Source organism: Eubalaena glacialis, chromosome 6 (genome assembly GCF_028564815.1).
Source record: "Eubalaena glacialis isolate mEubGla1 chromosome 6, mEubGla1.1.hap2.+ XY, whole genome shotgun sequence".
In the NCBI taxonomy this organism is placed as follows: domain Eukaryota; kingdom Metazoa; phylum Chordata; class Mammalia; order Artiodactyla; family Balaenidae; genus Eubalaena; species Eubalaena glacialis.
In genome coordinates, this window is record NC_083721.1 from 31,187,944 (window position 1) to 31,215,707 (window position 27,764).

General features: G+C 36.0%; 1 protein-coding gene across 5 annotated transcripts in view; it reads left to right on the top strand.

The window, feature by feature from the left end:
* Window positions 1-599: 599 nt before the first annotated feature.
* Window positions 600-27,764, top strand: part of ROBO2 (roundabout guidance receptor 2) — a 572,640-nt gene continuing 545,475 nt past the window's right edge. For all 5 annotated transcript variants that reach the window (XM_061194027.1, XM_061194028.1, XM_061194031.1 and 2 more), the window contains exon 1: window positions 600-660. In XM_061194027.1, coding sequence (XP_061050010.1) covers window positions 600-660 — 61 coding nt within the window. The remainder of the gene's footprint in view (window positions 661-27,764) is intronic.

The following is a 27,764-nucleotide window of genomic DNA, read 5'->3' on the forward strand; positions in this document are numbered from 1 at the left end:
TGGAGGGAGGCAACGAGGTTGCAAAGGAGAGGCCCGCCAAATCGGCCCGCCTGCAAAGTGTTGCTTTGACACATCCTTATTATGGAACTTTAGTGAAAAAACTCTGGACGTGGAGCTGCTACCCAGACGGAGACCGGGGGAAAGGAAACCAGTGGGCAGGCCAATGTTTTTTTTCGGCAGCGCGCTGGCAAGTTTGTGGAACACTTTCTAGGAATTAGGTCTTTTTCCTCTCCCGTCATCTTCTTGACTTCTGAAGAACGAACTTGGCTTTGGATTGCCATGGAGCCTGAGGAGAGGGGGTTAGACACACTTGAATAATCCCTCCGGCTGGGCTGAATTCGTGGGAATTTAGGAAGCCACAGTGAGGAAGTACAGCAGCCTTGGGAGTGCTCTCTGTTAATTTGGATGGATCTAAATGTGCCCCATTCAAGACCTCTCCACTAACCCCTTCTGATCTTGCCATTTGCTCTTCTTGACTTTAATTAGCAGCTAGAAAAGTCTAAACTTTGGACCTACCTCTTTTTTTGATACTTATTTTTGTACTTTTGCTCTCTGGGATTGGTTTCTTAAACAATCTGGATCCTTTTTAATATGTCAAAATGAGTCGGCTGATGTTTACACAACTACTGCTCTGTGGATTTTTATATGTTCGGGTTGATGGTAAGTTAAAATGTTTCTATCCTATCCCTCCCCCACCCCCCCAAAAAACATTTCTTTCTGAGTCGGATGTGGGCTATAAATAAAATGACATTATATCTTTTGGTCCCTTTTGGCCAGGCATGGGGGCTTTGGGGGAAGCAGAGGTTTTAAGTCTTTTGTTTCTAAACTGCTGCAAATGGAACGTGTTAGGAGTCACCTATTGTTGTAATTTACTTAATTAATTGAGGAGTTGGGTAATAAATGATGGGCTCTCAGTTTTGTTAGAAAAAGAAATATGAAAGTAAATCTCTTGAACGAGTCTAATACTCCTGTGCTTGTTCTCCATTTGGGGTTTGTTCTTGTATCTGAACTTTGGCTTAGAAATTCAAGTGAAATAAGTAATAGACACCCCAGTGAAAGTGCAGTAGGTTAGGAATTTGAGACAGGGATCAATGTGTATCACCTGTGTGCTGGTTAAGTGCTCTCCTAGCGTGATATCAGAATGAAGATTTAGATCATAGGGAGAAAACTGTCAAAAGTAAGACAGGGCGAGGCTCCAGAAAGGGGGAAGCAGAAGCTGTGGGCTGGCTGTGGGCATGGAACACTCCGCTTAGTCCCTAGTGGCAAACACAATGGGGATCTGAAACAGGTGCTGTAGGTGTCTCGCTCTAGGTTGAGTCAGTCTGTCAAGCAGACAGCATTCTGCCTCTGATTCTCCTGTCTTTTGTTCAGATTTGGTTTCCTGGGATATTTTCAAAGGATGTCAGTTTCCTGTGGCAGGATTGCAAAATCCTTTTTTGTAGCTCTTTTGAATGATGAGTGGAAGTAATCATTAACATGCGTTTTTGTTTGTTTGTTCCAGAGAAGAAAGTCAAAAGAACATTTGGTATTAACCTTCTAGCGACTTTAATTTTCACATCAATGGAAATAATTGTCTAAAGAGAAGATTAGAGCATGATATTTTTGCCTGCATGTGTGGATTGTAGTACTTTAGATTTTTAATTACTGTACTTATTAATAATCTGAGGTGTATTGGTCCAGATACTTGAGCCATTATAGTAGCTTGTTGCTACATAAACTTTCCTCCAGTATTTGCATTGTGGACGAAGTCATTATTTGGGACACTGCCTATTTTTGCCCGCCTGTAGGAGCTAACTTTGTTCCTGGCAGCTGCTGTTGCACAGAGCCCCATGTATCAGACTCAAAAAGGAAGCCCTTCTATAAACATGAGGCAATACGGATGAGTTTACCTTCAGTCAAGTGGCTGTTTTCAATCCTGGACTACATAAGTACCCATGCCCCCCAACGATAGTAGGCACGAGGCGTTCATGTGGGCACACTGCTTTTTTCTTTTTTCCCTTCTAAGTAGTAGATGTATAGGAGTAAATCACTGTGAATTCTACTGTGGCAATATCTCTAATCATATCTAATCATTCACCAGACATTTTCTTCTTCAATACATTTACCTTTGTAATACATTAAGATTACCATCACAAAAAGGTTTTGTCCCAAGTGTTTTGATTATCACAATAAGACTTTGATATAACTTTTTGGATATGTCCTCACAAGCCATGCATTTATATACTGCAATGCCAGAAATGCATTATAAAGTATATATTAGATTACAGAACTATCACCAAGTTTTTTTTTGTTTTTTGTTTTTTTGAGTTGTTGTGTAGCTAGCTAGCTGGAATACAATTAAATTGCTCAGTGGAAGTGACAGAGGGAATCAGAAGAGCTTGGTGTTACAGAATGTAATTAATGTACCAGGGTGTTTGGAGATATATGAAACAAATGCAATTAACCACCTTGCTGGAACAGCAGTAGCAAGACATCATTTCTCCCCTTCCCTCCCTCCTTCGTGTCCTAGCTCCCTCCCTTCTTTCCCGCTCTCCCCTCACCTTGCCCTTCCTGTCCCACAGATACACCTAGGACCTTTGTTCTGTTTTAACATTACAGGATAAGGGGGTATTTTGTGTCTGGGCCATAACTGTGCAGCAACATTCATAGTAATGTAGTGAAAAATGCCCAAGATTGAGGAGTTGAAAAGGTAGTATTAAATTCTTGTGTGTGTGAAACTACTTTTTGGATTTAGCATCTACTATGTCCAAAGCAATGGAAACTGTGGACACTTACTGAATTAGTATGTAAGTCATACGTTTGACATTGGATTGCCTTTGGTTTACCCCCCAATGATGACAGCCCCTCCATGGGGATTGTTAAAAATTTGGGATGTAGACAACACTGCCCTCTAGGCTATTTCAACACACTGGGATTGTGTGTTTACATATATAATGAGGGGGTTGTTTGTAGGATCTCTAAGCTTTCTTACTTTTCCAGGGTTCTATGATTTCTATTTACTTATTATCCTTCTTAGAGGTGTGTGCTTATTCTCCCCATGAATTTCAAATTTAGAGAAGCTTGTACCATTTCAAAGATATACTGACTCTCCTTGTGCTAGACACAGAAATTAATTTTATTCAGTGACAAATGATACATTGATTTGCATTGAAATTTGCTTGGTGGGTTATTTATATGTGCATTTTTATAGTATATGAAAAATGTTAAGAGTTTTGCATCCTCATGGAAGTTACGTGCCATTATTATTTATGATTTTTCTGTATCTTGTGCCTGTAGAAATCTGTAGAGAATAAATATTAAGTTAGTTGAGAACTACAGGCAAACTTTTCTATTTGGGATGTAAATAAAGATGATCGCATTCGATACAGATTAATTAACCAAATGCAGATTTTTCTTTACTATTATGTATGAGAATATGTATTGAATTTAGCCTTTGTTCTCCAGATTTTCTTTATTTTTAAATAAGAATATGGTTTTGTAATCATTTACAGGGAACTAATATGAACTGTCACAAGACTGTTGGATTACATCTATATTTCATACATTGTGTCAGTTCGATAATTTTACAATACTGGTGAAAAGATGTTTTTAAGATGAAAATATTTCTAATCTTTAATCCTTAACTGTTCTAAAATGAAAATGGCACTTGTGATATTTGGAGAGATAAAGATGATACGTGTGCATGGTGCAGATATATAATCTCATATAGGTTTATACGTTTTGCTAAAGTGCTTCTTTCAGTAATGGACTCATTATTGTAGCCATATGTAGTCCATTTCAGAACTTAAATTGCATATAAGTAACCTGAAATTTCTTCTTGCAACTATACACTAATATCACGTTTGACTTGGCTTTGTTTGAATAACCTTTGATTCTAGGCAACATGTGGACCATAAACCAAAAGGATTTCTTAATACATAGAGAAAAGAGTATCTTAAAGAAAAAAAGGTCATGATTATACCAAAAAAAAGAAAAATTCTAGTCTTTGCATCCTTGAGCAACCTGTATAAAACAGCATCTTTGCTAATAAAAATATGGATATGTAAGCACATTGCCTACATTTGGATATACATATATAGTAATGAAGGGAGCCTATGTATGTAGGATGTGTGTGCCCAGTAATATCTGCTTCAGTAGTTCCTGCAGTCCATAGGAGTTATTTATTTATTTACTTCCTATGTGCAATTTGGTTTTTGAAGAGTTAGAAAAAACAGATTTTCCTTTTACTTATTTCTACTCCTAGTTCTCTTCTTCTCCTTCTCCTACTCCTCCTGTACCCCCTCTTCCTCTTCCTCCTTCATTTCTTCCTTCCCCTCCTTCTTCTCCTTCTTTTTTGGACCCAGTGGAAGGAATTGAAGAAATACTTGAAGAATGAAGAAAATAGGTGAGAGGTTTCTTGGATAACAATTTAGAAAATCTGCATTTAAAGGAGATATGTTAATAATATTTTAACTTTGGATATACCCAGTTGGGATCTTGACTCATCATTTTTCTTTTACAATCCTGTATAGCTTGATGCAAACTTATATAGTTCTTTTTCCAGTTTAGGCAGACAGAAGTCTACAGATCTGAGTTCTAGCAGAAAGTTATAGAGTGCTATATTAGAGATTTATTTTCAAAGAGAAGTATTGTTATGTTTCTTATAGTGTTTCCAGGTATAGACCTGTCAACCTAAATCAATACATTGATGTTGTTAATGATTTTCTTCTTTTTTAAATTATTGAATAAAGCGTGAATGAATGATGACATAAAGTCTTTTAAGGGGAAATTTCCATAAACTCTGGCAGTGTTTCAGCATAGCAGAAATCTAATATAGCATCTAAAGTGTAGCATATTCACCCCAAAAACCTGTCTCTAACAAAACAACATTGGAGTAATCTAGGCCTCAATCCTTAGTGCTTTTTCCTCCATTTGCACCTAATCCTTAATATCTTTCATCTGGTCGCATGGGTTTTAAATACTTCTTTATGCTGATACTTCTCAAATTGCCCTAATCACTTGTGGAAGAATGTAAATTGCATGAGATTACAATTTGGCTCTTCTATATACCATTGTATCTCCAGTGCCCGTACATTACTTGACATATCCAGCTGACTACATGACATCTTTGCTTGATATCTAATAAGAATATATCAAACTTGGATAGTAACTAGATTTGTTGTGGTGATCATTTCCCAATGTATACAAATAGCGAATCATTGTGTTGTACACCTGAAACTAATATAATGTTGTATGTCAATTATACCTCAATAAAATAATTTAAAAAATGAATATATCAAACTCAAGCCAGGGATAGAATTTGCTTCTCTTTCCAGTCATCTCCAGCTCAGTAAATGGCATCACTATTCACAGTTTTTCATGACCCAAAACTAGAAATCATTTTTGACTTGTTCTCACAGCCCATATCTGACTTGTTAGTAAATCCTTTGAAGTATACCCTGATACCTACAATTTTATGCGTGTGTTTGTGATTTTTTCCCCAACATTTTAATATAAACATTTTCAAACATGCAACATAGCTGAATTTTACAGTGAACACTCATATTCCCACGTAGATTCTACCATTATTTTACTATACTTGATTACCACATATCTATCCGTTTACCCATTCCTCTAGGCATCCATTAAGTCATCTTATTGTTTTGATGCATTTTCAAATAGATTCCAAATGTTTCTTACTAATTCAGCCACTACCATCCTGGTCAAAACCTGGACTATTGGAATAATCTGATAAATGAGCAACCTGCTTCCATTCCTGTTCTTCCTATCCCCACACCTTACCTCCAACCAGTTAGTTCTCCACCCAGTAGCCACAGGGACCTTTCAAAAGCATGTAAATAAGATAATGGCAGCTCCTTGCTCAGAAGCTTCTAATGGCTTCCGCTGATAACTCTTCGCAATAGTTTACAGGACTCTTCAAATTCAGGTCCCTCACTGCCTCTCTGACCTCATCTGTTCACACTCCCTTCTGGAGCCTAGGTTTAGACCTTTCTTTTTGATGTTTTGTTCCTGACTCAGGGCTTTTGCATTTGTTCTTTCTTTCACCTGAAGTGTGCTTCCCCTGATCATTGCATGGGTGAGTTTTTTCAATTGATGTAATGAGTCCCTATCCAATGTCATCTCTTCAGATATATGGACCACCTAATGTAAAAATGCTTCCCTTAAAACACTATTGGACTACCCCCCTTACCTATCTTAATTTTTTTATGAGCTCTTATCACCTTCTTAAAGTTTGTGTGGGTGTGTGCGCACGTGTCCACATGCACATGCACGTGTTTGTATAAACAACCTTGAAGGGACCTACATTGTACCCTACTTGCGAGCTAAGAAGTTAGACTGCTACAACTTCATGAATGCTGGCAAAGGACATGAAACTCCTGGGTCACAGATGGTAGATTTCATTAGTCATGTCACAGCAAGCAGCATGACTTCATGTTTGTATAGATTTACCTTTCCCCTGAAGACCCTTAGGGGCAATGCAGTGGGGCCCAGGTAGATGATGCACACATAATGGGTTAGCCTCACAGCTGAGGAGCCCTGAGCTTGGGAACCAGGATATTTTATAGTGGACGATAAGGAAATCTGCCTAACCTTTGGCCTGGAGGGAAACATTGTCTTGACTATATTAGACAGTAAGCAAATCTGCCTTCTGTTCTGAAGGGAGACCATCTAGAGTTTAGAAGACTGTTTGCTGTATGCATATGTTAGTATGATCATTGTCTGCCTCTTCCACTGAGCTCCTAGGGCATGGACTTCCTTTGTCTATTTTGTTTACCTGTGTTCCTCTAGTGCCTAGAGCACAGGATGACACATAGTAGAATCAAGTATTTGTTGAATAAATGAAAATGTGCTTATGGAGTGCTTTTGAGATGTTTATTTTCATGCCCTAGCCCAACATGTGAAACATTTCACATGAACTAAGTTTATTTATTTATTTGGAGGTATGTATTTGTGTGTCTCTCATTCTCTCTCTCTCTCTTTAGAGAGAGAGAGTTATCAAACATGCATATTTTGACCTAAATGACATCATGATTTCTGATGATTTAGTATTCCACCTTTCACCTGGCAGGAGATATAGAATTGACTATTTGCTTTGATATGTCTCTTTTCTAACCAAGAGTATTTTCTACAATGGTGTGATTTACATGGTCACTCCCAATCCCCATACTAACACTGTTGGATGTTTTAGCACACTGTTGAGTGGTGTATATATTTTGACAAGGCACTCCTTCAAATGATTCTAATGTGCCTTAATAGGACCACATACACTCTTATCTGACTAAGGAATGTTGACTTATACAATGATATCTAGTCCAAAAAGTGAGACTTTTCTTCACCTTTAGGGCAACTTTTCATTTAAGCATTAGCAACAGATAAAAATGATTACTTTAGTTCAGGCATAGAATTAAAAAGAGTACTTCTAAAATTGGTCTCCAATTATATAACTCACTAATAATTGAAAAAGAAGAGGAAGATTAAAATACTTGCAGCAACTGGAATTACCCTACCCTATCTACTGTTGAAATCATCATGTCTAGGACCCTGTTTACCATCATTGATACTAAACTGAGATATACCCAGGAATTTGGCAGGTAGGACCCTCTTTATAGACCTACTTTTGATTTTAAGAAAATAACTCAAAGGAGTCTTACTGGAAAATTTATTTTTTAAAACTGAGATAAAGCAAACATAGACATTCTCTAAATATTGCTACTTAAATATTTTGCCCCAACAACTTCACTGAAATTCTTGAAATATAATTCACATTATATTTCACAAACAAGTTACCTATGTAAAGTGTACAATTCAGTGGTTTTTAGTGTATTCAGAGAACTGTGCAACCATAACTACAATCCAATTTTAGAACTTTTTTGTCATCCAAAAAAAGAAGCCAAGTATCCTGCTCCTTATCTGCCATCCCTTCCCCAGCCCTAGGAAGCCACTAGCCAACTTTCTGTCTCTGTAGATTTGTCTATTTTGGACATTTCATGTAAATAGAATCTTACAATATATGGTCTTTTGTGACTGGCTTCTTTCCCTTCATCTAATGTTTTCAAGGGTCATCCATGTTGTAGTGTATATCAGTACTTCATTCTTTTTTATTGCTGAATAGTATTCCATATCATTTATTCTTTGAATTATCAGTTCATGGACATTTAGGTTGTTTCCACTTTGGGGCTATTATAAAGATCGTTGCTATGAACATTTGTGTATTAATCTTTGTGTGCACATATGTTTTCATTTCTCTTGGGTGTATAACTGGAGTGGACTTGCTGGGTCATATGGTAATTCTGTGTTTAACCTTCTGAGGAACTGCAAGACTGTTTTCCAAAGCAACTATACCATTTTACATTCCCAATGGCAACGTATGAGGTAAATATATTCTTTTAATTCACCATGGAAAGAAAATGTTGAACGGCCTTTACAAGTTGGATATATGTTTGTAGTGAGACAATTTTATATGATAATAATATGCTTTAAGTTTCCAGTAGTCCTAATTTCTAATCCCTTCAGTGATTGTCTTCTAAGTCTTCTTCAGTTGCCCTGTAAAGTTTTACAAATGAAATTAACCCAAATTGAAATTGTCACTTTTAGCAGAGACTTCAACAATACTAAATGTAAATCACAGAATGATAACATCTCAGAGCTGGAAGAAGTTTTTGCAGTTTTGTGGTACAATTCTCTCGTTGGCTGGACAGATGGAGAATGAAGCTCAGAGTTTTTTTTTTAAATTAATTTTTATTGGAGTATAGTTGCTTTACAATGTTGTGTTAGTTTCTACTGTACAGCAAAGTGAATCAGCTATATGTATACATATATCCCCTCTTTTTTGGATTTCCTTCCCATTTAGGTCACCACAAAGCATTAGTAGAGTTCCCTGAGCTATACAGTATGTTCTCATTAGTTATCTATTTTATATATAGTATCAATAGTGTATATATGTCAATCCCAATCCCCCAGTTAATCCCACCCTCCCCTTCCCCCCTTGGTGACCATACATTTGTTCTCTACGTCTGTGTCTCTATTTCTGCCTTGCAAATAAGATCATCTATACCATTTTTCTAGATTCCACGTATATGCATTAACATGCAATATTTGTTTTTCTCTTTCTGACTTACTTCACCCTGTATGACAGTCTCTAGGTCCATCCACATCTCTAAAAATGACCCAATTTCATTCCTTTTTATGGCTGCGTAATATTCCATTGCATATATGTACCACATCTTCTTTATCTATTCCTCTGTTGATGGACATTTAGGTTGCTTCCATGTCCTGGTTATTGTAAATAGTGCTGCAGTGAACATTGGGGTACATGTGTGAAGCTCAGAGTTTTTATGTGCCTTGTCACATAGCCTATTGCTGCTTAGTAGTAGAGCTGAAACTAGAGTCCAGGGATGTTTTTTATCTCTATACCACACTTCTCTCAAAAGACTATTTCCAGCTTCTCAACCCTGGAACTCCTTAACAAGAGTTCCAGGCTCTTTAACGGAAAATGGCCAGCTGTTTTCCAAATATGTCAACAAGGGAATTAGCTTGAGATGCCATGGCCAGCTGTTTTCCGAACATGTCAACAAGGGAATTAGCTTGAGATACCTTGAGGTTATTCATTTGATTCAGCACATGCTTATTGGGCACCTATTTATAAACAAAGCACCTTGCTGAGAGCTCTGTGAGGGACATAATGAAGTTAAATAGTTCCCACCTTCAAGGAGATGATTCTTTAGTAGAGAAGATAACAAATATTCAAGTCACTAAAATAAAAGTAGTATCTGGTAAATGCGGGGGTGGGGGGGGGCGTTGAAGGAACTCACAACATAGTCTGGGAACTCAGAGAAAGAATAGATGATTTCCAACTAGTGCAATCTGGGAAGAGTCAACACCAAATGGGTCACTTAATGTGGGCCTTAGAGGAAGAGTGAACTTTTAATAGACAGAAAGATTGGAAATTGCATTCCAGCAAAAGGAATGACAGGAGGAATGGCATGGAGATGACAAAGGTGTGCTAGGGGAAAGGCAAGGAGTCTAGTTTAATTGTAACATAGTTGTACGGAGGGGCAGTGTGAGATGATTACTGAAAGACAGTCAACAAACACTACTGAGTGAGTAAGAGCAAATAATTTAACCATTCTGAGTGTCCTTATCTTTAAAATTGGCATGGTAATAGTGTCTTCTCAAATAGCTGGTATGAGGAATAGATGCATATATGTTCATCACACACACACACACACACACACACACATATACATACCCATGTATGTATATATGTGTATATGGAACATATGTGTGCATATATATTGATATGTTATCATATATGGAATTAGATGTGTGTGTATATGTAATATATATCTGTATGTTGCATATATATGTTATATATGTAGAAATTATATTAAAATGCTTTGAACAGTGCCTGGTACTTAATAAACCCCAATTAAGTGTTATTTATTATTATTTTTTATTAGTAGTAGTATTTTTATTCTATTGGTATTCCTTTCCTAGTATGGAGTAGAAGTAAATTTAAGAGGACCTTTTCTATCAGGCTAATCATGAACTACATTTGAGATGCGTTTCATGAAGATTTTCATATAACCTTTCAAGCATGAGTCTTCAGGTGACTAAATAAGAACTTTTGTTGCCTCTTAAGGGGACTCATCTGTGGCCACACCTATGCAACTGTGACAAACGTGCTATGACATGTATGTTTCCATTGCATCATGTGCTGATTACAGAGCCAATGGGATTCCCAAGTGAGTGGTATTATGAATGAAAGGAATAAACAAGAGAGGCATACTACAAATAGAAATTTGTTAACAAACAGAACATGCTAGTAAAACCCTGCGTTTTGGTTCACATTGACTGATTTACATTTTTTACTTGGTGCTTTTGATATAAAGTATCATGAAGATAAATCTTGTAAGAGACAAAGCTTACTGAATTCCAAGTAAACACTTCTAGTACAGAAAATTTTTAAAAAATTAACATTGTCTCCACTCAACATTTTTTCCTGAATAGCCCACTTATCTTTCTTACATCTAGTATAGACATCATTGATTCTAATACTTTTTACAATTATCCATTAGCCAGATTTGCATATTGAGTGGTTGTGTATATCAAGGATAACCTGACTAAAGCAAAACCATTGCTATTGTGGAAGGGATACACCATGGGTGTCCAGAAGCTGTGGACTCCAGTTTAAGCTTCACCACTAATTAATTGTATGACTTTGGATTCTTATAAAAAAATAGGTATTTGACCATGTACTCTTCAATGTCTCAGCCTTAAATTCTCTTACTGTAAGTCATTTAGTTAAATGTCCTATCATTTGCATTATGTTTGAGTACAATTAAAGGGGAAAATTTATCCTGGAAAGAAATTATCCCAAACCATAAATATCCATCTTTGAAAATAATCACGAGTTATTGTTCAGTCTGCATGGGGGCTCTATTTTGATGTGGGCTTAATGATGTGAATATGGATGATAGTCAAAATTCACTAGCCTTGTGATTCACATCCACTTTCATTCATTAATGACCAATGGTACTTATTGTTTCTTTATGAATAAATGGGATTCAAAAATATAATACTAAAAAAACAATAGTCTTAAGCCAATGTACTTACTAGTTTATGGCCACTGTGACTAGAACTGTATGTGACATGGCAGTTTTAGCTCAGGAGAGGGGTCAACAGCCACTTTTTAATTTCTGTTGTAAGGATTGATGTGGGATCTCTTCCCCTAGTTTTTGGTCCCAAGCCTTTTTGGAAATGAACTGGAGAACATGGAATATAACTCAACTCTTTCATTACACTGCTTTTCAAGTTTAAGCAAAGAACACGGAAACCATTTGGAATTTAAAGGATTTTTCCAAAACCTGGGCAACAGTTATAACCAATTAAAATGTTCATAAGTATGAACAAAAAAGGGAGAACTTTTGACTTTCAAAAAATTAGGTCAAGAGGTTTTCTTTATAAAGAAAAGGTTATAAATTTTATAAATCAATGTTATAGCCATACTTTAAAGTTTAACAATATATACTTACAAATACTAGCAAATGCTCGAATACAGTACACTAATTTGTTAAGGTACATCTGATAATTATAAAATGTAGTTTTCAGGGTTACAGTAAATTAAGGGAAATTCAGGATGAACCTAGCAATAGGCATTCTAAGTTTTGTATCTTTATTTTAAAGTGAACTTTAATGTGTTGTCAAATAATAGTGTAGTTATTGAAAACTGAGTTAAGTGTTGATCTATTAAAACTAGAGCAGGCATTTCAGTTTCCCCACCTTAAATATGCAACAGCTTGTTCATTCTAAAACACCTTTGCATGTGAACAACTACAAGATGCCTTCACCCAAATGCAAATTATGCGAACCCCTCCCTAACTGCATCTGCATCATTGATTAGAGGAGATACTGAGTAAGAAGAATGTTACCTTTCAAAAAGAAAGTGCCCGGTAACTTAACATTCGTCAGCATTTTTTTCATTCAAAACGGACTGTGAGGAGTTAGAACATTGACTTTTATGGTTTCAGAACCACTTTTCTTCGACGCAGTGATAATGGTTTCAGAACCACTTTTCTTCGACGCAGTGATAATCTCAAGAGTTAAAAACTAACAGTGAAAGTGTATTTCCATGGTACCTGAGCCCTGTACTCACAAATCTTCAAGCTGTCATTCAGTTGAGGTTTGCAGCCTCCTTTTCTTCTCACAAGTGCTGTTGAATAACTTCACCAGGAAAGAAAGTGCTAACAGAGTTTACTGGGGAGTTCCTCACTGGCTATCCTGAAAACATGTAGGTGATTTTGTAGCTAAGTACGCTTTTAAGTGTTTCAATTCGCCTTTGTGATTTGAAAGCCTGGATAATGCGAACTTGTAATACAAAATGAAAGAATAAAGAATGGGAAAAATATGTACAGCATGTGGGTACAGATTTTGGGCAGAGATACCTCTTATCCCCCCCCGCCCCGCCCCATACACACATGACTGTAAGATATGAATAAGCTTCTGAGTTGTTTGATACCTGCCCTCTACTCACAATCCAACAGACAACTTTTATTTTATGAAGAACATTTCCCGGGCTATGAATTACTATTGTACTTTACTGTTAAACTGTAACACCTGTGATGTTCACCAGTTGGATCTTATGAAACTCCCCAGATTTTTGAGCTGCTCAGTAAAAGCGTCTCATCATGTTGAATTTAAATTCCAAGTTCGTTTAACTTTTCTTTTCAGAAAGTGGTTTTTATCTTTCTAAGCAGCAACTAAGCATAGCATGCAAATAAGACAACTAGGCAATTGCTTTTATAGTCTATCTTTCTCAGGGTGCAATTCAAAGCTTTCTGAACTTGGGGTGTTATAGGAGTTTATGTGTGATCTTTGCATTTGAAATAGTCCAGGAAGTGCAAGGATATACCTGGGAGAGGCAGTCTCTATGAACAATGAGGAGTGAGGGGGTGTTGGAAAAGTGAAAAATTGAACATTTGAACGAAATGAATTGGACCAGCATTTGAAACTCGGCTATATAGCAAGCGGACAAGCTGATATTTAGTTCTATGGATTGTTAACATTCACATAAAACAGAATTATTTAGCATTTACTGAATCCTTTTTGATAATCAATTTGGGATCAGATGCAAAAGAACATGTGTCTGGCTTTGTATGACCCCAAATTCTTCCGTTTTCCCTTTGAGCAGATGACATGCCTTCTTTGCTGACTGATATTGGTTGCTAGGAGAAGTGCACTGGTCTGGTCCCCTCTTATCCAGCAGTAAAACTAAAGAGTGTATTGAATAAGAAAAAGAGAGGCGGAACACAGTACAGGCCATGAATCATGACTTGTCTCCAATATGTCCACTTTGCTCCCATTTTTTTCCCCTTTAAACACTTTTGTTTTTACCAATGATGCTTTCTTTCAGCCGCTATCTATAATCCTTTTGGAGCCTGAGGGGAAGAGGGTTGCTAAAGGGAGGCTGTGCTGCTAAGAGTCCACTCAGAGCCCTAATAAAAGCCTTGAGAGTTATTCATGGGGCCACATTAGTGAGAATGCCCTACTCAGTGAATAGCATCAGTCAGCTGCCTTTGAAATCCAGTGATTAATACCTTCTGTTTTTAATGGGGGGGGAAAAGGCAGACAGGAAAGGTCTTCATACTACTTTGGCTCTTTTGCAAATTAGATCTTATATATTGTCAATGCTTTTGAAAAAGAAGTTGCTAAATTTTCAATACCTGCAGTAGTCGTTAAAAAAAATATTGTTTCGTGAACTGTTAATTGTGGCTATTGTCAGATACAACTGAAATGGTAAAAATGTCCCAAATGAACGCTTATAAGAAAATCAGTTAGCCATTCTTATATTTTGGCAATGTTTTATGATGACCATCAAACTAAAAACATGATGTTAAGTGATTATATTCAAAATGTTGTCTACACTGATCTATTTCACAGCATCCAAATCACATTTTTGTTTGTTTGATAAAGAAACTAATTACAATACTCTTGAGATTTTAGAGAAGCATCTAATGAGAAAGTGTTAAGGGCGGCAGGTGTTTGTTTCCCATGAGCACTTGAATATAAGGGGCAGTCAGTGATTTACAAAGAAGTTCTTATATATTGATACGTATATATATATATGTATATATATATATATATACATATATATATGTATGTATGTTTATATCTATAGGCTAGTTTAGCATAAGGGATTTGGGATGTTATCATTATAATCCATCCCTATTACCTCTCTTTATATATTTTGATTGCATTGAGTACATGGCATAGTTCAAATAAAGTTGTGTAAGGTTTAGAAAGCTTGCCTATCATCTGAGGTGCATAGATAGAAAAGCTTCTGGTTTTGGTGCCCTGTGTAGGCAACTAGAAAATGCAAGGTGGTGCTTCTTCATACTGTTTTTCAGCATGATTCTAATGTCATCCAGGCTGTTATTATTTAGATGGTAATTTAAGCCAAGCCTCAGTGTTCTTTTAAAATTATTCTAATTCTTCTGTTCATTTTACATTTTACATTTATTTTTGATGTAGCAGCTTAGTCTGGCTCTTCAATATGTACTCATGTTCATTAAAAAGGCTTCACTGTAGTCTGAATATGAGAACAAACAACATTTAAAGAACTCTGCATGATGCTTCCTGTAACCTGTTTTTGACTCTGTGGAAGTGAAATATCTTGTTAAGAGGTGGTAATACCCAAGGGCAATCAGAGATGAAAATGTAACGACTTGGTGGGTGATGTCTAGAGATCAGCTTCGAGTGAGGTCTGATTTAACATCTTTATTAGTGACATAAAGGAGAGGACAAAATGATAAAGAAATTGACATATTTCAACATTAAAAAGCTATCAGGAAATTCTTCCCCCACCACCTACCCATACCCCCTAATGAACATAGAAATGATTTAGAAAACTTTAGGCAGCAAAAATTGTTAGCAGATTATGAACTAATGCCTTATTTGATATATAAATGTAAAGTAATTCTTCAGGGAAATAATCAGAAACCTAGATATCTAACTAGAGAGAGAAGCCAGCCAAGCAATAAAACTGAAAGGGCCCAGGGGATAAATATGGGAGTGGGGACCAGGAGAAAATGCGATTCAGATTAGGAGTGTTATGTCCCAGTTTTAAAGGTCAGGGGATTATAGTGCCCATTTAGGGAGTATTGCATCACTGACTGTGGAGATTCTCTTTCAGTGAGCGTGGCTTAAGTGCAGTTGAAATACTTCTTTCATTTTGCACTTCATTGCCAGAACATGAGTGTGGGAGAGAGATATTGGCAGAATAGAAGCAGGAGTGAGTACAAAGACAGATTCTTTTGGAAGATGTCTGTCCACTTAAAACTAGAGAAGGATGTACTTATTGCCTCTATATATCCTGACCTATATAGATGAGAAACAGTATTGAGATGGATCCCATTAAACTTTTTCAAATATTGAGGGGAACGATTGGCAAAATGTAACCATGTTTAAAGTATTTCACCAACCACTTTTCATAACTAAATCAGAAAAACTTGGAAGCAATGAATTATGCTAAGGGGGAAAATACTCATATTTTAACATTTTTGTTGATTTAAATGATAGGAGATGCTTAATATAAAGTTGCATTGTATGTCAAAGGAAAGGTAATAAACAATGAGTCCACTATGTAAATAGACAAGAATTGTAATCAGACTCATTGGCTGAACAGGATCCAGAACATAATCCACTTTCAACATTAGTGAGGTCTTACTAGACATGCACCCTTTGGGGCTATACAGTTTAAGAGAAATGTGAAATACTTGATAGTCTCTGTTCTATAGAGAACTGCAAAATGATAGCAGGAATGGAAAATAATGTGTAAGATTGGCTTCATGAGTTGGCATTCTTTTTTTGTGTTTTTCTTCTGGCCTCAATATTTTGAATAAATTATTTTGAGGGGGCAGAACAATATCCTGTCATTGGATTTAAAAGTCACCTTTCTTGGTTTCCAACATTTTCAGTTGTTTGATAGGCATCATATACAAGCTAGTACCTGAGCTTGGTGATTATTTTATATCATTAATGATAAGCCCAAGAGAACAGAAAGAATGCAGAGCTGACTGCCGACACCCATCAACGCCATCCTGTTCTTACAGTCTTCTGGTACCTGTGTTAGGAAAGGGAGCATGATGCTGTGAACTGGGGTGCCTTAGAACTTCGAGAGCCAGGTAGTGACTATTTCTGGCTTTGCTGGCCATAAGGCATCCTTTGTCACAACTACTCAACTCTGCCTTTTGAAGGGAGAAGGTGGCCATAGACAATATGTAAATGAACGGCAGAGTTTTGTTCCAGTAAAACTTTATTCATAGACACAGAATTTTTAATTTTTTAATAATTTTTTCATCTCACAAAATGACATTTTCCTCTTGACTGCTTTTTTCCCTATGGTTTAGAAATGAAAAAAAAGAAAAATTCTTACCCACAGGTCATAGAAAAACAAGGGGTGGGCCAGCTTTGGCCTAAGGGTTATAGTTTGCTGTAGAATATAAATTATTGCTTTTTCATTAGAGGAGTAGAAGAAAGAATGTGGTGGGATGGGGCAAGAGGCAGATGGAGCCAGAAGATGAACACCCCCCCCCCACACTGCCCATATTATTTCTCCCACTTCATCACTCTTCATCCATTCTTTCAGCACATGTTCAGAGTGTACCTACTATGTGCAGTGGATTGAGCTCTTTAGATCCCAAGCCCCGACTTAAATACTGTCACTGCCCTCAAGTCCTGCTGCAGTTGAGGTATTTGTACATTGCGCTGAGAACCCCGTGCAAGGCTGCCTAGAGCCTTAGGAGAAAGCTTCCTTACTGATTCTCCCAAATCGGTCCCCAACAAGGGTCCTCCTGCCTGGTGTTGCGCATGCCAGTAGTTCAGTTCAGAAGCAAAGGAAAGCTTTATTCTTTGATCAGAGAATGGAGAAGTGGGCTCTCACTCCTAGAGTACACAGCTCTACTGACAGGCCGTGGGCAGGGCTGCTTTGTAGAGATCCCATCTGCCGGGGTGAGGGGGCCTGGGTTCTCTCGCGATAGTCGCAACTGCTCTGCTCCGCCTCCAGATCGCGCAGCGTCTCTGCGCACGGCCCGCCGCCGCCATCTTGGATTGAGTGTTGTGCGTGGCTTCTGCACACGGTCCCCGAGCTGAGGTGTCAGCGCAGCAGTTTCTCAGGAGGAACTCTGGTCTGGAAGCCTTGAGGCAGGACCTCTGCATGGGGCACCCTATGAGCAAGTGCAACTAGGCTAAGCATCAAGGAAGAGGTTAGACCTGGTCTTATCACCTAGAGTCCATCTTATTTTCCCCCGGGACCCTAATGGGCTTTGCAGGTGACAGCTGCACACCTGTCAGGTAACTTGAGCAGAGTCTTAGGAAGAAAAGGAGTGTTGCGACTGCCATTTGGACAAGCGGTTGTAGTGCTTGGGGATAGGGCGGAACGTATTTAAGGCATGAGATTACTTGATACGGTGTTTCTGGTTGAAGTATAGGTGCAGAGAGGAGATTCCTCACTGGGAAATGGGGTTGGAGGGTTTCTTGAGAAAGGCTCAGTCGTGGAAGGAAGGCAATGAAAAACTCACCTAGAGGTTTTAAAGTTGGTTAATGTTGTTCAAAAATGCAATATGTGACCTCTATGAGGGTGTTGTTAAAGGTGCAAAGACCAAAGGCAGAGAAAGCCCTTTAAGGCTAAAATGGTGAAGGCATAAACGAATTGTCAGGAGATGTGAAACAAACTCTATTGTCAGTGTATGTGAAATGGATTAAAAAACTATTGAGGTAGATTTGACAGAATTGGACTGGGGGTGGGAGAACAAAGGAAGGAAAGAAAGTTGAGGAGAAAGTATTTTTAGAAGTTTAAGTTTAAATTGGGAATTTGAGAAGGTGAGTCAGAATTAAGACACCTCCAGTTGTATTGGTTTTAATTATCTTTCAGATTAAACAAGAAAGATTTTTCTTCATATCCTTTTTTGCTGCTCCTCTAAAGTTGAAAATGTTGGTAGTTCTTTTGCTAGGTGTGATTTCTTCATGCTCTACTTTTTTGGGCTGGCGTAAATTTGAATTCAGCTTTAGATTTGCAGGTAGTTTAGAGGTATGACATCAACTCCTATGTACATGCTTTCAATTAAAAATTTGTAGTTCCATTTGTATAGAGAATATAGCATCTGCAAAATCAAGAAGAGATTCACGAAGCTTTCCAAGAAATCTCTACTGCCTGTCAGTATACAGCAAGGCCCATGTTTACATCTTAGTCCATTTTATATCTGCTGAATTGTGCAAAGTAGGGCTCAGTGTTAGATGAATAAATTTGTCCTTTATAGACAGCATGTTAGGCAGAAGCCAATAGAGTTCATGCCACCTGACCCCAAATATGTTCAAGAATAAAACTTCCTGTTGAAGTCAAGGATCTAGCTTTCTTCCAGTAAAAGAGGAAAGTATTGCATGGAGTGGAGCAAATCTGGACAATGGCTCTTCAAACTAAATATATTCCCTGTACCAATTTGGTATTTAATTAACTACTCGGCTGGACGATAAAGGGCTGGGAGGTTGTATAAGTGAGATTCTATGCTTGCTGTACAATTATGTGCTGGCTCCTTTCCCCCAGTCCATAGAATTCTCTGTATTTGTCGTTCCTGATATAAGAGTGTGATAGATAGAAATAGGATGGATCCAGTATCTCAGTAATTTAAAAGTAAAAAATAAGATGGACAGTGAGGTGATGAGGGCCAATGCCTAGAGTTACAAATTGGCTTTATTTTTTCAATTTTGTGTTACTGTCATGCTATGGGGCCATATCATAGCTAACATTTGAAAGCATATGGGCATTGTGCCATAACATCTGCAACCAGTGATGGAGAAGGGGCTAACTCTATACAATTTCATCAATATGTATGTGTTTTATATCTATATCTGTATCTATCTATCTATATTTGCTAAAAGTGTAATATATCAAAAATGAGATAAGAGTCCCAATAATTAAGTGCCTACATGTTAAATTTGGAGGTATGGTACAGGATAGAGAGGCAGTCATTAATATTTAGAAATAACAGATACAAAAAAGCATTCACCTGGAACTCACCCTTGTATGATTGTATGCTACTTTTATAGTTTGATTTTTTTTTTTAGATTTTTCTCTGTTATCCAACTTCCTCGGCCTCTTTCCATTAACATCAAACACTTTTGCATGTAGTATTCATCATTCTGTAACACAGAGCATATAATATTGAAAAAGATGCTCCTGGTGTTAGGGGTCTCTGCATAAAATTCATTCTCCTGGTGTTGTTATTAGGCCAGTAAATTGCATATTGTATTGATGAAGGGACTTTCATTCTCATAATAGTCTGTGAACTCAGGAGGGACTAGTTTGCTGACAGGGTGTATATAAATGACTAGAACTATAGAAAGTCTCATAGTGAATCTAGAATAGAAATATAGATGCTGTAAAAGAAAATATAGTAGACTCATTTGGGGCATACATAAATGACTAGAACTATAGAAGGTCTCATAATAAATCTGGAATAGAAATATAGATGCTGCAAAAGAAAATACACTAGGCTCATTCTCCTTTTTTTCCTCTTCATTGTGATCTCCTAACATGTTATCCTATCACGATATTTCTCAGTACCTTCAATTTCCATTCCATGTAACGGTTATAAAGAATTCTCCAAATATATATATATGGAGAGCTCATTTAAGTACAATATATTCACATAAAACCTAATATAAATTGGTTTGGACTATAACTTGTGTAATATAAATATAACTAAACTACATTTTTGTACCCCGGGGAACTAATCAAAACCAGTAGGGTAACTTTATTATACCCAATACCAATCAATTTATTTCTGTAAATTTATATAACTGCCAGATCATTTTTTACTTTTTCCCCTCTAATTTCAAGTTTTAAAAGTAGGGTCAAGTTAACCAAAGGAAGGTTTGTGAGGTGAACTTGGTTTGGCAAAATGGTGATTGTTATAACACAGCTATTTTAAGTAGCGTGAATGCATTAAATAAAAAAAGTAAATGGAGTAGTTGAACTGTCCTTATAAATGAGTGCACAGTACTAATAATATCTTTTGGGAGAGGATTTAGGAAATATTTTGTAGGTATTTATCTCACAATAAGAGGAAAGTTTCCTTCAGAGAGAAAACATTAGATCACAGGAAGGCCTGAAATATTTGAGTAACAACTTTGTGAAGCCACACTCAGTCTAAACAAGTTCTGGCAAGATAAAGTACTCAGAATAAGACAGAGAATGGCCACAAAGACCTGCTACTGTTTCCCAGCTCTTTTCTGTAATGTAGCTAAGACTCTCTTTGATGAAGTCATCCTTTCTCTATTCATTTGTGTAAAAGCACATTCTCCCCCTTCCTTTTTTCAAAGGAGGTGGTATTTAGTAAATTTGATAGAGCTTATGAAGACCTAATTTTGTTTGATGAGATTCACTCGGATTAGCCAATAAAAATAAAGGTGTATATTTGTAAATGAAAGATCCTCTAGCTTATTATTAATATCTTAATTCAAGATGTGCTTTTATTCACCAGAACACTTGAGAACTGTGTAAAATTTTATTTTGGATTGTGAGAAACTAGCAATCTTTCATTTCTTGAAATTATATGGGCAGTTTGAAAAATTAAAGACTGGGAAATACTGGGAACTGAGCATATAAGAAAAAAATATATAGTATATTTAGTGTAATTTTCACAGCTCTAAATATATAGGTAACTCAAAGCTTAAATATAAGATATACATTTTTTTGGCAATTACATTAAGGATTGTAGATACAATAACATAAAAATAACTTTTTTCAAATATATTGCTTAATATTTCTAACATGAAACATAAAATGGTTGAATTGAAGCCATGATCATAATCCATAACACGCACAATGTGTTTTGTAGATTAAGGAATATACATGTACAAGTATATATGTAATATATGTGTATATAGACATGCATATATGTGCACACATATACACACAAATGCATGCATGCACACATATACAGATATACTTACAATGTAGTTAAAAATTCATACAACCAAGTTGAAAGGCTTTGGCACTTCTATCCTTTTGTCTTAACATTCATGTGAATTAGTTACTGGCATGCAAGCCATCCTTTCTTGCTTTGAATTTTATAGTGTTTCTGTTTAATATGAACTTGGATTGGGATTATGATTGAATTTTGTCATTACATGTATGTGTGTGTGTGTGTGTGCGTGTGTTGTTTTTACCATCAGAAAAAGGAATAATTACATTTCTTACTAATTTGCTATTAAGAAAACTCTATTAAAATATTGGGGGTAAGAAATGTCTTTAATGTCTTTTGTTAAGCTTTCAAATATCATGTGAATAGAATATGTGAATAAAAACCTTTGGGCATAGATGCTTTTAGCTTAATAGCAAACTAGGTTTATTCAGTTGCCTTGAGACAAAATTCATGAAAATTAAAACTACAATACTCTAATATTTAGTTACCTGAAAGTTCCAACCAAATGTAAGTAATATCCACAGTAACCTTGTTATTGTAATTTAAAAAGACAAATTGTGTGCTATCTGGTACATCCTGCCCTCTGTTCCATAACATCCCTAAGAATGAATCTGTAACTCCTCTTAGGGCTAGTGAAGACCTCAAGTGATATTGTTAGTACTCTTGAAAAAGTAAAGGAAAACAATGGGTCTGTGGGATATGGCACTTAGGGATAAATTGTTATTTTTAAAAAATTTCATCTTGCTTAGCTATTTCCAAGTTTATGACTATTATTACTAGTTTAGATGATAGTGCAGATACACATTTTTTCATTTAGTTCTCTCAGAAGATATTTACTGAGCAATTGCATTGTGCTGGGTGCTTGGAATCGGGTGCTGAGCTTTCAGTTTAAGCTACAAAAAATCTACAAAATTTAGTTTGTTGGGCCTGGAGTCTTTCGGGGAAGTTATATTTATGCTGAGGCCTGTGGGATTAGAGATAGTCATGTGAGGGGTGGGATCTGGGAAGAGCATTTCAGACTGAGAGAAGGTCCTGAAGAGGGTGGGAGGGGGAAACCTGTCACCTTTGAAAACCTAGAAGAAAAGTAGAGGGGGAAATTGCGAGCCAAGGAAAGGTAGAAGAAGGCTGGGTTTAATGGTGCAGATTATATGGGTAAGGATTCTAAGCTTTATCCTAAGACAATGGGAAGACAATGAGAAGACACTGGAGCATTGTTTTGCTCCTAGGGGAATTTCCAGGCTGGTAGAAGAGGTCCAGTGGTAAATCAGAATACTATGGAGTGCAGTTAGCTGTTAGCTGTGGTTAGCTGTTAGCTGGAGGTGGCCTCAGGAGGCTATGAAAGCATAATGAACCAAACCATTCTGGGGGGGAGCGTTGAGCTAAGGATTCTGAGGGGGATACCTTGGGCTGAGTCCAGACTAAGAGTTAGCTAGAAGCATTGCCCAGTCCTCACCCCAGACCAGTTACATTAGAAAGGCTGGGACAGGAGACTGGGTGTCAGTTTGCTACAAGCTCTCTTATGGTTCTTCACACTCATCCAGTGTGGACAGTGAGAAGGTGGTAAGGAATGACACAGGAAGAGGTTGCTGAGGAGCTGGAAGTCAGTCGGTGAGACTGGAGCCAAATGGATGATGAGGGGATGAGTTAGAGAGATACCTAGGAGTTTGGCCAAAATAACTAAAGAAATATATAAATAAAATAAGTTTCAATTATGCTGCAATGAGGGATGCAAATAATGATTGACAGGATCTCCTGTCCCATCAACTCCCATAACTCTTTCTTCATCTCCCTGGATTACATCTTATTTCACTTGAATTGTAATAATTTATGTATAAGCTTTATGAATCACACTTATGTTAGGCTACTTCATGTCAGGAGCTGTTTCCACCTTACTTGCTATTGCTTGTTGTGGGTAGCAGAGAACTGTACATTTATAAAGTGTTCAGTTGAATTAAATTAAAATGGTCCACTTCATTTAAGTCTTCTTTGTCCTTACTTGTTCTAGACTAAGGAAAAGCTACTCTTTTCCCTTGGTTGTGCTGAATTCATCAATGGTGTGTGCAAATTTAAAATGATCTATTCATCACAATATTTTCCTGAATATACACAATTTGTGTATTCTGAATTTGGGCTATCTCCTATCTGTATTTGTGTGATTAAATCCAATTTATCATTTAAGAATATTCATAATGTACACTTTGTATTGTAATTGTTAGTTTACTTACCTGGATGGAAGGAAAATCTGTTTTCTTCATGTTAATTTAAATGTCTGCAGAAAAATTAATGTGCTTATATTACTATTGTTAAGCTTTCTGTTATGTAATGTCATGAAATTTCCTGTCATGAAATTTTCATGTTTTATGTTTCATTTTTTTTCATTAATTTTCATAGTTTTTGTTGTAAAGAGTTGACTTTACTTAAAAAATTACCTTAAGGGAATTCCCTGGCGGTCCAGTGGTTAGGACTCCGTGCTTTCACTGCCAACGGCCGGGTTCAATCCCTGGTTGGGGAACTAAGATCCCACAAGCCGTGTGGCGTCAACCAAAAGAAAAAAAAATTACCTTAAAAAGCAAGTATATTAAATTATGTCAGTTTATTCCTTTCAAAGAAAGAAGATTAAAGTACAATATAAAGATTAGTTTATAAGAGTTTGTAAAACAAAATCCAAGCATGTGAAAAATTTGTAGTAAAAATATATTTATATAAATTGCAATTTTATATTATACATATTTTAATAAAATTAATAGTTGAATACTAATGATATTTCAAAATATAAAAACACATATTATTCTAGAGGAAAAAGTGCAGAAGTTTGTAACAGTTTAAAAATTTGTGATGTTTAACTATTTGAATCAGAGATATCACAATTTATATAATAGTGATTTGTGCTTTTTCATTCAAATATTTTGCTTTTGTTTCCTGAGGAAAAATGGAGGGTGAATTATTTTCTATGATAAAATATTTTCAATAATGATTCCTTGATGTTCTCATTTCCCATTTTTCTGTAAGTTTGACGACCACCAGGGGGATATGGAAGTCTTGATAGCATTAATGCTTCAGGCAAGAAATAGTTTTCTGGAAAGTGACCAGAATTATGTATCTCCCAGATTTGGGAGGCAGGGGTGCTCACAGAGTATTTTTATTCAATGATTTAAATGCAAGGTGGGTCTAGCTTAATCAAGGCCACTACATTAATTTAGGAAAAAAAATTTGCAAGAACTGCATATAAAATAATAATAATAACAATAGTGTTTAATAATATCATCACAGTCTTTCCCTAAGGAGCTTCAAGTGCTTGGCTATTGTCTCACTAATTCTCAGAAGCTCCCTGGGAAGGAGTAGGGCAATAAATCACATGTTGAAGAGAAGATGCTTTTAATAGGCTATTAGAAATAGTTGCATTCTTAGTATGTATAGATTGGTCAACAAAAGTTGCAACTCATTTTTATGGAAATACACTTACTCTTTTTCATTATAAGAAATGAATGACAAAACAAAAACTTTCTTCAAAATTAATTGTGAAATATAGCTCATTGTTTCCTTTTGTATTTTCATTTAATCCCAATTACCTGTCATTCCTATGACCTGTTTTCAAAATTCCATTAAAGTCAGCGAGTAACAAGATTCTTAGCAATCTTTAGTCAGGTGTCATTTGACCATCGTTGATCAAGATTGAGAGCACCTTAAATGAGGAGTTTCAGTCAATGGCCATCATCCATACTATTGATTAAACACTTTGTTACCTTAGTAATGATCCAAATTTTAAACATTTAGAATTGATTAATTTTAAGATACAATTAAAATAATAAAATAATGTCACTGCATAATTAATTGAAAAATTAATGGAATGTGAAGGTAAATATATATGTTTCTCTTTGAAAATAGTGCCTTGTGCACTATTGGATATACAGATGACCTTTCCACTCTGAGGTCAGAGTTCAAATTAAGCCTTGGGTCCTAAGTAAATTGAGATGAATGGTTTGGCCTCTGTCCCTCGTGTAAAACTAGTCCATATCACAGAATCACCATACATCTGTTTTTGCAAAATTGGCATAATTGGCATTCTCCTAGGATTTTGTTGGCAATGAAGCTGAAGCTATTTCTTATTACAAAGGAAGATTCTTGAATAATCATGGATTTCTTTAAAATGTCTGTAAAAATGGCCTAGAATAGGTCTGTTCTTTTTTGAGAAGGGAAGATTATGTCTCATCATCATCAATTTGGTGATTGATAATAGCACAATAACACTTTAATACATTTACTAAGATGGGAACACCTATGGGAAATGACATAATTAAAAAATTGAAATAATTTTGAAGAGGCCACCTTCTTGATCTTACTAGTAGTTTTATAACTATCTTCATTCATATTGAGAAAAATAAAGCTTGTTTTTATATTCTAATGACTTGATAGTTATTCATATTTATCATAAACTTTAAAATTTAAATGCATAGCTATGATATTAGATGTCAAAAGACATTTGGCAATAATAATTCTGACAATATTAACTGCAGGTGGAAAAAATGTTTTCAAAATCAGCTCTTTGTTCCATAGGTTCCTCTGTTAATAATAAATAATCTATATAATTTCTCAAAAATTTATCATGTATATTAATAGCATGTCAATTTAAAAAATAACCTTAGCCAGAAATACTCTATGTCAAAAAGGCTTTTGTATATAATTTCCCTCTGTAAATTATACAACGATGTGTATACAATAAACTAAAGGACTAAGAGCAGGGAAAATAAGTTAATGTATACATATATAATATACTCTATATAATAAGGTCTATGTATACATTAACTTATTTTAATGTATACATAGTCCTTATTATATAGCGATGTATACGTTAATGTTAAAGATGTCCATATTTCAATTACATAATTGATCTACATTTTGGGGGGATGATTGTTTTTATTCTTTTAATAGTTTTTGATAGTACAAACAAGCAACCTAAAGAATTTTTAAGGAATGTTTACTTAGTGCTGAGTATTGGAAGATTGTATTAAAACATAGAACAGTTATCCCCATTATCCACGTATTTACTCAAAATAAAACAAGCAAATCTTTAGTAGACTTGCAGTAATTTTTAAAATTAACACTCATGTTCAGGTTAGCAAATTTTAAACTCTTCATTTGCTTTTGGATTAAATATCATTTTAAGAAAAAGACCCTCTTCCCTCCTCCCCCACTCCTACAACATACATGCATACCCCAAAACAAAATTACAAAACAGTTTGTAGTTGTTGGTAGGCCTTAGCAAGTTTTCCAAAGATTTCAAGAATTGTCTCTACTTCATTTTTCGTGACCACCAAAGTTGTAGTAATGGGTTAACCAAAGCCATCATTCCCTTTGCGAATCATACTGACTGAAGCCAGAGTCCCTTCAAATATACACAGCTCATGGGGTCATTCCCAGTGTGGTGGGCACTAGTGCTCCCGTCAGTTGAATGGTATACTCAGTAAGTCTCAGTTCTGCTCTCTCAAACTTTTTTTTTTTTTGCTATTTGTACTCAGTATATTCATTATCATCTTGATTTACCAAAAGTTAAGCCAGAGGACAACTGTGAGTACAAAAAAGCAGGAATTTTATTCATATATACCAAACTGAAAAGAATGAGTATATATGTATCTACAATAAACAGCTTTTGAGTTGGATATGGGTAATAGACAAAAGATTGGGGAAGATGTCATGGGATTTTTATGTGAACATTAACTGAGATGACACATGAAAACCAGCTAGCGCCATGCTTGGCATAGAGCCAGTGCTGAATTGAGTATTTGTTCCTTCTTTTCATAAAGTGTTTGATGAAGGGCATCTGTTCTTTACTGACATATTATCATTAGCCTCAGAGGATACATACCTTTAGTAGGAAGTACGTGAGAAAATCAAGACTGCTGTTAGTATGAAATTCCTGGGAATTAATTCTACATGTCATGTTTCCATTCACAGTTACGAGAGTAGCTCAGTTTTTAAAGAGGATGTAGAGGATGCTTCAAAACATATTTTTTCTTTTTCATTTTATTGATGACAACTTCATATATTGATTTTTAAAATCATCAACACTAATTCTTACACAGTAGACCACTTTAAGATCTATTCTTCAACTCTGAACAATCATGTCTAAAACTGCTCTATTTGTTTCTCTTTGTGCTTTTGTTCTTTTTCTTTTTTTTGTTCTTGGCACCTTTTTAGTTGTTCTCAAAATAATTATAAGTGTATATTTGCAAAAATTTCCAAAGAGACACCATTAGCCTTTGTTGTTGTTTTAAAGTCATAATT